Genomic DNA, 10,585 nt, shown 5'->3' on the forward strand with positions numbered 1-10,585 from the left:
TTTCCTTTGAGTACCAAAGAAGATGTTTTAAAAACGTGTGCTTGGGGCGCCTGGGTGGAGTCTCCCTTCGGCTCAGGTCATGATCTTGGGGTCCTGGGATCGAGCCCTGCACTGGGCTCCCTGCTCAGCCAGGAGCCTGCTTCTCCCTCTCCCACTCCCCCTGCTTGTGTTCCCTCTCTCGCTGTGTCCCTATCAAATAAATAAATAAAATATTAAAAAAAAAAAAAAAAACGTGTGCTTAAAATAAAAAGTACACACACACATATAATAGTGTCTAGGTATGGTACTATACACATATAATAGTCTCTAATCTCTATTATTGATCTGGTTATATTTTTAAAGTACCACTATGAAAAAATAAAAAAATAAAAAAAAGTATCACTCAATTAAGACAGAAGGAGAAGTAAATCTCTGTGGGGAAAGAAAGCACAACAATTATATCAGTGAGTCCTTTAAGTTGTTCTTGTTGTTGTTTTTAAGATTTTACCTACCTATTCATTTGAGAGAGAGTGGGAGAGAGTGAGAGAGCACAAGCCGGGGAGAGCAAGAGGAAGAAGCAGGGAGAAAGGCTCCCTGCTCAGCGGGGAGCCCCACTCAGGGCTCAATCCCAGGACCCTGGGATCATCACCTGAGCCAAAGGCAGATGCTTAACCAACTGAGCCACCCAAAACAAACCTCGGCAATCAGGCAGCTTCCCAGAGGCCACAAGGATCCATAAATACATCCATATCTTTAAAATGCTCTTTTCCCTCCAAACACTTTTAGTGTGTGATCTTAGTCTATCTCAAACTTCCTCTGGTTCTGCTGAATATTCTTCATATATGACCCCTAAGCAAGGTAACTTCTGCTTGCCCTACCTCTCAACAGCTTGGCCAGCTGCACAGCCCTATCAGAACTCCCCCTAATCCCAATGCTTCCCTTCCCTGGTCAATTCCTCTGTTACCTAAGTGGCATTATCAACACCACCATAATTTCTTAAAGATGGATGTTCAATCATATTCGACGCAAAGCCAAGCTCTAGGTTTCTACTCTCACGTGATAATACCACCCAGGAATCTCTTCACTAGTGGAAGTATTGTCCCTTCTACTAAACAATTTAAGAAACCTCCTATCTGCGACTTGCTTTTCTAAACCTTGGACTTTTAATCTTTTCATCTAGGCTCTAAGCTATCCTCCTCTCCCACTCCAAAATACTGCTGCTACAATTATTTTTGACATCTGCCACCAAAATAACCCGGGGCTCTCAAACATTTGTTCAACTTCTGACCTTGACATCTGTTCCGCAGTTTACAAGTTACAAAAGTATCTACTTCTGAACTTCTCAACCCATAAGGTGGGGGTGCCAAATATTGCTACCCTGGCTTTAACAGTAAGGCACCAGGGCCTGGGAGATGTGGTCGCCTTCGCTCAAGGTCACACAGCAAGTCCTCGAAGGTAAAAGGCTCTTCCCATCCAGAAGGTCCCCGTAAGCACTCCCCTACTCCCCCTCCTGCAGCCCTTGCCACCACCGGATCCGCCCTCTGGGGCTCCGAAAGGGCCAGGACAACCCTCACACTTTCCCTGAGGTGATTCTGCGGTTCCTCTCCTGAGAGGCAAGGTCCAGGACACCCTCTCAGAGTCACTAACACCGCCCCCGCCCGGCCCCTACCCAAGCCGGGAAAGAGGGGTCTGGTCTGAGGGCCAGAGCCCCTGCCCCTGGGCCTGGGCGGCGTAGACGCGGGTCCAGGGCTCACCACTGCGCCCCACGTTGGAGCGTGGTCCTCATCAAGGCCCCGAGCTCGGATTTCTGGGTCTCCGCATCCGGTCGCTCACGGCAGCCTCCACCTTCCGCCATCTCGTCCACGGCCCCGGCCCAGCCGGCCCGGACATCCGCCTCGCGCACGGCGTGCTGTGGGCCGCGCCCACGCACGCACGCACGCACGCGCGCGCGCGCGCGTGCTCCAAGCCCCACCTCGCGCCGCGGCCTCGAACGCCCTCCCTCCCGCCTCTGCCTTTCCTCCCCGCCTCTCACGCGCCGTCCCTCTCCCACGGGTGCGCCGCGGAAGCCAGGAGGGGGCCGGAAGAGGAGGTGGGCGCTGGCAAACTAGTCGCCCAGTGCTCCCGCCCTGTGGGCGGAGCCGCGGCGTGGTTATTCCGAGTCGCTTTCTCTGTCTAGCCCGGCCATCTCTAGGCCCCTGACCGCAGGCCCCTTGACCCCTCGGGCAACCCATCCGGGCCCGCGGTGTTAGCCTACTCTTAGATAAACCCAGGGCCAGGTACGAAAAGCCCAGGAACTAGCTTTTCTTGCTTTGAGCTGGAGACCTTAGGCCAGTCGTTAGCCGCCCAAACATGAGATCGGGGTGCCTGCCCTAGCCCTACAGGGATTTGGGGGACTGCTGGGTGCACCAGCGCGTTGGGATCGGGTCTCGATGGTGTGGTCTAGTCGTTAACACTCCTCTCAAACAGTCTAGACGCCAGAATCACCCACGACAGAATTCCCCAAGCCCTCCACACTGAGCTAGCTACTTGCCCTGGCAGGGAGACAAGCAGCCGCTGAGTGGCGATAGCAACGGGGGAAGAAGGAGAGGTCCAGGTGTGTTCTCCACATTAGGTGCTCAAGCTGCTTCTTAATTTGTTGCTGCAACAAGATGCAGTGTCCTGAACACTGTATGTTTTCCACTCAACCCTGCATACAAAAAAAAACACACACACAAAAAAAAAAAAACAGCCCTCCTCATGGAGTGGGAAGTAAGCCCAGAGCAAGGAGGAGACCGGGCAGCTGGCTAGCCGCTTGTCTAGCAGTTACTGCCCTCAAAAATAAGTCCCGGGCACCTGGGTGGCTCAGTTGGTTGGGCGACTGCCTTCGGCTCAGGTCATGATCCTGGAGTCCGGGGATTGAGTCCCTCATCGGGCTCCCTGCTCGGCAGGGAGTCTGCTTCTCCCTCTGACCCTCCCCCCTCTCATGTTCTCTCTATCTCATTCTCTCTCTCAAATAAATAAATAAATATCTTTAAAAAAAAAAAAAGTCACAGTGCCCGACTTGAAACAATCTAATGGAGAAGAGATCCTCCACAAATAACCCCAGGGTCAAGCAGTGTGTGGTAGGTAAGTGCCATTAAAGGGTATGAACCAAAGACTGTAGACCCCCCAGCTTGTGAAGGGCAGACTTTGGCTTGGTAGCCTTTGAGTGTGGTTTTAAAGAAGCATAGAAATCGTGGTGCATGCTATAGGAAGGGAAATTACCGGATCAGTTTTTGGAACAAGAAGGGCAGAATCAAAGAGTGAGTGTTAGACTAGTTAGGTTGGGCACAGACTACTGGAAAGAACCTTCGATCTAAAGCTAAAACAGAGGCCAGACGGGCCACATATTCGGCTTTAAATGGCCCACAGATATTGTAAAAGGTTTTGGAGCAGAGACAAAATGGCTGAGGGTGCTTTATACCCACAATGGTGAAGCCCAGGAGAGACCTATTAAGAACCTTTAACTGGAGAGATGGCAATGAGGGAGGAGAGGAGAAAGAGATGAGCCTTGTTCAGTGTTGGGGATGGAGGAAGGAGCACTGGCTAGGTGAAGGTGTGGTAGGTCTTTTGAAAAGATTTACTATTTTAATGTCCGGGTTTGGCTAATTGAAATTAACATGAATGGAATTTGCACTGCCTGGGACACCCCTCAGGTACCATCTGGTAACACAGGCCTCTTGGTAGTTGGGTAGATAGGAGAGGAAAAGAAAATTTTGAATTAAAACCGCCTTGAATAGGGCGCCTGGGTGGCTCAGTCGTTAAGCGTCTGCCTTCGGCTCAGGTCATGATCCCAGGGTCCTGGGATCGAGCCCCACATCGGGCTCCCTGCTCGGCCGGAAGCCTGCTTCTCCCTCTCCCACTCCCCCTGCTTGTGTTCCTGCTCTCGCTATCTCTCTCTCTGTCAAATAAATAAATACAATCTTTAAAAAAAAAAAAAACCGCCTTGAATAACCGAATAACCTTATAGCTGTTAATCCTCTGCAGACAAGAGTTACCACCATGTGGTAATTCTACATCTGGGAAGCCAGCCCTGACAATCTGAGTGCCTTTCTGTGAAAGTTATTTGAAAGCATTAAAAATGTTGTGAAATGAGAAACACTACCTTTAGCCCTGTTGTTTATGGAAAAAGAAAGCTGGGTTATCGACATGACTTCAGAACCTACATTAGAGGGTGTCTACTCTCTTCTTTTTCTTTAGCAACTTCTCCTATACCATTTATGACATGGGTCAGAGTCTTAAGGAAGTAGGACAAGTCCTCGGCACCACTAGAAAAGGGGACAAAACCTAATTGTAAATAAGAAAACTTTGGAAAACCTTTTTAAGGCAGGATCTCTTCGGTGCTATTAAATGGCTGTAAAAATCTTGCTCTGATTGTGGGTAGTTCCTAAAAAATTTATACTAAGATCACAAAGTGCCGGTAGTTAAAATACCAGGAATAGGGGCGCCTGGGTGGCTCAGTCGGTTAAGCGGCTGCCTTCGGCTCAGGTCATGATCCCAGGGTCCTGGGATTGAGCCTTGCGTCGGGTTCCCTGCTCAGCGGAGAGCCTGCTTCTCCCTCTCCCTCTGCCTGCCTCTCTGCCTACTTGTGCTCTCTATCTCTCTGCCAAACAAATAAATAAAATCTTTAAAAAAATATTAATGCGAGGAATAATGTGAAACTTCATAGTCAGAAAATCATTATTTCCAAAGTATTAAAACATTTTTAATGGGGTGCCTGGCTGGCTCAGTTGCAAGAGCATGTGACTCTTGATCTCAGGGTTGTGAGTTCGAGCCCCATGTTGGGTACAGAGATTACTTAAATAAATAGAAATTTTTAAAAAATTAAATTAAAAAACAGAACAGTTTTAGTGAGTTTCATTAAAATGTTAAAGGTTGGGAACTAGAAACAATGAACATCTGCCTGTGTGTTCCTGCTGCTGTGGATGACCTGTGGATTTGGGAGGAAATGAGTGATTCATCTCAGGAGACACCCTGGCACCAGGGCATGTTCTCTGTTGGGCCTTTTACCCTAGGGGGAAGTGTAGTCCAACTAGGGCACTCGCCTGGCCTCATAACCAAACTCCAGGACTGAACAACCCACCCATTGCCATGATAGCTTGGGCCACAGGGACAGGAAAGAAAGCATGAAGGGAGCTAGAGGAAACAGATTTGACTGACTGGTCACATACTGCTTGATCGTGGACTGTGATGACCTAATTGAGAGTTTGTAATGTCTGGGTGTGTGAACTTGAAGGTTTATTTGGTTCCAAATCATAAAGTTCTTGCCTTGGCTGGCACTGTGGCTTGCTCTACACCTAACTAGAGTCGGCCCTCCAGGGCAAGCAGCGGTGCACACTAGGCCAGCAGTGACAGGGCACGTGTGGCAGTGCTCACAAACACTGGGCAGCTTCTGATTACAGTTCTCTTCAGGGAAGAATGATTGTCTCCTTCTTGTCTGTGCTCCTTTAACCCGCCCAGGGGACTGTGAAAAAGGAAAAGGCTCTAGAAGTACATTTCAGAAGAATTAAACATCTTATCAGTGGCATTATCACTTCTGTTACAGAAGGATTAGATTGCTGGGGAAGGTGACAGGCAAAGACCTGAAGGAATCTCAGAGAGGAAGTGGGATCATCTTTCGGGCAGTGAAGACTCATGCTGTTGGACAGATTCCATTCTGGTTATGCCACTATTGGTGGCCAGGCCTGACTGGGCAGAGAGGGTGTGGGTTCCTGGGCCCAGGTGTGGCCAGTATCTTCTCTTCCTCCTCTAATTCTATTACCATTGGTGTCTTCCCAAATACACAAGTATTTAGCTTTTAATTGTGTTGTTTGCCCTTTGTACAGAGAAAATTCTCAATAGGCCTTTCTGGGATGAATGAATGGAAGAATACCAGATACTAGTCATTTTTTCATTTGACTAATAATCTATTACACACTGGTACTCATAGTCCCTTCCCTCCACAGAGATAAACAGCCAGTATGGTTGGGGTAGATGTTTTCACATGTAATTACAGTTTGTGTGGTGTGTGACAAAGTGCTCCAGGAACATGGAGGGTGATGCTGCAGACACTTTGCTGGGGAGGAAACCTAAGCAACTGGTACAGGGGGCAAGAGATGCTAACATTCCCACTGGACTTTGGGCATGTATGATGAGTCTGCAAGGGATGCTCAGGGAACCAACACGTCTTTGGATTCACACACACATGTACAGAGGTATAGCTATGTGCTGGGGACAGAGGAGGCTAGGGTAACAGGTGCTTCCTCTGCAGGGAGAATCGGATCCCCTCTACTTGCCTCCCTGTGGGAGCCAGGTGGCCTGTAGGACTGTAAGACACCACCCAAGGCCGGCTACACATTCCCCTGGATACTGCTTGGACTCTAGGCATTTGGATGAAGTGGGCCTGTTTTGTGGTCTCTTACTCTAGCCTTTCTGGCTGCAACTATACTAGGCCTGGGGAGGGGGGCATTGGGAGGGGGTGTTCTGTCTGAGAGATGAATGATGGAAAGGCTGCTGGGCCTCTGCCTAGCACAACACTGTCATATCAGGTCAGTCTCCGTGCCTCTGGATGCAACTAACAGAATACCCATCAGCAGGCTGCCTACCTAGTTGATGATTTTTGTTTTGCTTTCTCACATGACAAATCTAGAGTTGAGTTCTTAGGGAGGTCAAAGCTGAAGGATGTCGGGGCTCAGAGTTTGCTTCTCTGTTACTCCCAGGGTTAGGGTCCGGACCCATGAGCCCTTACTGCTTAGGCAAGAACTTCTCTTATTTGGGCTCCCAGCTCCCAATCCAGCAATGCCTGATGCAAAGCATGTGTCTGGTAACTTGTGTGACCAGCTGGAGCTGGGCTTTATTTTAGAGCCATCCCAGCCATGTCACACCTCCGTATATGAAAGCATGTTCTTCCAGCCTATTTGTTGATTGTTAATATAACAAAAACCTGCCAACTTCAGGGTCCTTTGGCAGGAATCACTGCCCATTCTTTATAGATCCATGCTGCGTTCTCTTAGGGAAATCTTTAGGCAGTGTTTTTTACTTAGTATTATCCAAAAGTTTAAACTTAAGAGATTTATTGAACTGGGGTGCCTGGGTGGCTCAGTCGTTTGAGCATCCGACTCTTGATTTCCACTCAGGTCATGATCTCAGGGTCGTGGGATCAAACCCTGTGTCAGGTTCTGCGATGCGTATGGAGCCACTTGGGATTCTCTCTCTCTCTCCCTCTACCCGTTCCACCCCACACCTCCCTTGTGCACGTGCTCTCCCTCCCTCTCTTTCAAAAAAAAAAAAAAAGATATAAAGAGATTTATTGAACTGATAAGGCCAGGAGTACTTCTGAGAAAATAAACCTGTTTTACTTGTTTATTCATTTATTTTTAAATTTTTAAAAAAGATTTTATGTATTTGTTTGAAAGAGAGACAGAGGGAGCATGAGCAGGGGGAGGGGCAGAGGGAGAGGGAGAGAGAGAGAGAAGCAGACTCCCCGCTGAGTGCAGAGCCAGACATGGGGCTCAATCCCAGGACTCTGAGATCATGACCTGAGTCCAAATCAGACGTTTAATCAGCTGAGCCACCTAAGCACCCCTATTTTTAATTTAAAAAAAAAATAAGCTAGTTTTAAATGTTGTTTGTGGAACTACATTGAGACAGAATGAGGAAGTCATCTGATAAAGAGCTAACTGTGCAAGAAGTGTCTATTTTATCAGATTTTTTTTGTTTTATTGAGGGTTAATTGACCAATAAAATTGTAAAATTTATAGGGTACATAGAGGTAATTTGATGTACTTCTACATGATTTTATGAGATTTAATGCTTTAAAAACAAAAAGAAAACCCTATTTCTGGAAGAACTGCTAAAACTAAAGCTTCCGAACCTGAGTAACAGCAGGGCCCATTCCCTTTTCAGAAGGCCTGTGGCCGAAATGCTGTTGCCTGCTCCCAGATCAAGCAATGTCCTGCGGCCACTTTAACTAAACACTTGGACCTCAGGGAGGCTTGCTGGGATTCCTTCGCTTTTACTTGTTCATTTGAACTGCGGATTCATGATGGGGTGGGGTGGGTGCAGGTCAGAGCCAGTAGCGGTTTCATGGTTGAATGATAAGGAATGTGTATGTGTAGGAGTGTGTATTTGTATGTGTTGGGGGAAGATGTCCAGTTTCTTGGGGAGGAAGAGGTAGTGTTAATTGGCTTTACTCTTGATTCTTCCTGAAGGATGAGTTGGAAATGACTTTCAGTTAAGGGAGGCCGGCAGCTTGAAGTCTTAGGAGGACAGGGGCAGCCACATTGGGAACTCAGAAGTTCCCTTCTTTGGCAACCCAAGGCAAAAACTGAGAGGAAAAAAAAGTGAGCGAGTAAGAGTGAGTCACCAAGCAGCTTGGGAGGGAAGCGGTTGAAGTTAGTCTGGAAAGCCTTTGGGTTCCCATTTAGAGCCTAACCAGACAATGTGGCCTGGGCGGCACTGACCCTTTACAGGAAAGGGGACACTTGGAGCAGAAAGTCTATCCTCAGGTTCAGCTGGTAGGTTGCTGAGTAGGATCCTAAGTCCCCAGACTTTCCAAAGCACCATCTCTGGGTGAGGGCCATGGAACATTTTAACAAGTACCCTGGCGATTCTTGGGGGCTCTATGTTTAGCTCCTAGAACAGGACCTGACACATCTCGGACACTTGGTTATCTGGCTTCAATTCCAGCTGCCCCCCTGCAACTGTACTTGCTGAGGAACACTCAGTCCACAAGCACTTGCCCCAGCCACCGTTATGAAATATCCCTCCTCACGGCCCCTTGACTCCATCCTGGTTCTACCAGCTGTTCCTGTTAGCTGACCCAGGATTGGGAATCCATAGGCCTCGGGCCTAGGCCCCCCCTGGTGTATTTCTTTTTCTTTTTTTTTAATGTTTTATTTATTTATTCATAAAAGTCAGAGAGAGAGGCAGAGGCAGAGGGAGAAGCAGGCTCCCCGCCGAGCAGGGAGCCCGATGTGGGGCTCGATCCCAGGACCCTGGGATTATGACCTGAGCCGAAGGCAGATGCTTAACCGACTGAGCCACCCAGGAGCCCCTCCCCCCCCCCCGCCCCCCATTGTATTTCTCGCCATTCTCCCCAGGTGATCTGATACTCTCCAATGGCTACTTACTGTCCCCGGGGCTAGATCTTTGTCTCCAACCCATACTTCTTTTCTGAACCTCTTATAACTACCTGCTCCAGACACTCCATCTGGATGTCTCATGCAAAATGTCTGAATCTGAACACTCTTCTCCCCAAACCTGCTTGTCCTTGTGTTGTCCAGCTCAGTCAGTGGTGCCCCCTTCCCACTCAGACCCTTGCACACTGTACTCCCTGCCTGTCCACCCTCCATCAGTTCATTCCTCAGCTAAATGCTTCTTGACTTCTCTTCAGCTTCACTGTCATTTCCTCCAGGAGGGAAGCAGGATCCTGCCTACTGGGCCAGGCTCTCTTAGTCTCAAAGGACCCTGTACTGCCTCAGAACTACACATGCTTTTCGGAACTATATATTTCTGACTTTCTGAGGACTGCATTCCTGGCAGCCAACAGAACACATGACACAGGACCGAACGATGAGCCCACATTCTGGACCGGGAGACGCTGCTAATGTGTTTTTGCATCCTTGTCTGCCCAAGTAGGAGCTGCGTCCAAGCCGCCCAGAGTCCCCTGGGCTGTGATAGGAAGTGGCTTCAGGTCTGTTTCAAAAGATAGGCATTAGAGACAGGAGAGGGAGAGAGAGGTTAGACCCAAACCACACCTGAGAAGCAGCAGCTGGCTTCGAAGATAAGCCCCTACCGGGGGCCTGACCATGCAATTCCAACTGCTAAGTGCCAAGCAGGGCATGGTCAGAAGGCCCAGTTGCATACTCTTCTCACTCTGAATACATGAGAGGCAACAAGCAGTAAGGGTGGCATGGGAGTAGACATAAACAAGCCTGGGTGGCAACATGCAAAGATCTAACAAAGTAATAGGAAAAAATTTATAAAATTGCATGGGCTTACAACTGTGTGAAGCGGGTGGACCTCACACTTGGAGAAGCCACAGACTCTGAATGTGAGTGGGAACTCGTGGTGTTCTCTTTTATGAATGTCCTTTCATGCCTCGTCAATACTTAGAAAGGTGGCCTACTGCTGGGATTAGGCAGTTGGCTCTTGACTTGTCTTCCTCTTTTTGGAATCTGGATTTTCTCTTTTAACAGGACCTTGGGATGGCCCTACTAAATATCCTGGCAGAAGGAAAAACACTGGGACAGGAGTTAGGCTTTCCAGACACTATAGACAAAAGCTTAGGAAGTTCAGGCTTGGCTAAAATAAAGGCCAGGGGCGCCTGGGTGGCTCCGTCGTTAGGTGTCTGCCTTTGGCTCAGGTCATGACCCCAGGGTCCTGGCATCGAGCCCCGCATCGGGAAGCCTGCTTCTCCCTCCCCCACTCCCCCTGCTTGTGTTCCCTCTCTCGCTGTGTCTCTCTCTGTCAAATAAATAAAATCTTTCAAAAAAAATAAATAAAGGCCAAGAGGTGGGGGGGGGGGACACGACACTTAAGCTCACAGCCCTGTGACAATGAGGTTACTAGGAAAGATGTCCCCAACTGACACAGGACACACACAAAG

General features: G+C 48.7%; 1 protein-coding gene across 4 annotated transcripts in view; it reads right to left on the minus strand.

Moving 5' to 3' along the window:
• Window positions 1-1,932, minus strand: part of USP4 (ubiquitin specific peptidase 4) — a 49,722-nt gene extending 47,790 nt beyond the window's left edge. For 2 of the 4 annotated variants that reach the window (XM_027583888.2, XM_027583889.2), the window contains exon 1: window positions 1,734-1,922. In XM_027583888.2, coding sequence (XP_027439689.1) covers window positions 1,734-1,834 — 101 coding nt within the window. In that variant the 5' untranslated portion in view covers window positions 1,835-1,922. Of the gene's footprint in view, window positions 1-1,733 lie in introns of all 4 variants that reach the window. The other 2 variants (XM_027583890.2, XM_027583891.1) reach the window with 2 other exon arrangements.
• Window positions 1,933-10,585: the final 8,653 nt, after the last annotated feature.

The sequence above is a fragment of the Zalophus californianus genome, chromosome 1, assembly GCF_009762305.2.
Source record: "Zalophus californianus isolate mZalCal1 chromosome 1, mZalCal1.pri.v2, whole genome shotgun sequence".
Lineage (NCBI taxonomy): Eukaryota > Metazoa > Chordata > Mammalia > Carnivora > Otariidae > Zalophus > Zalophus californianus.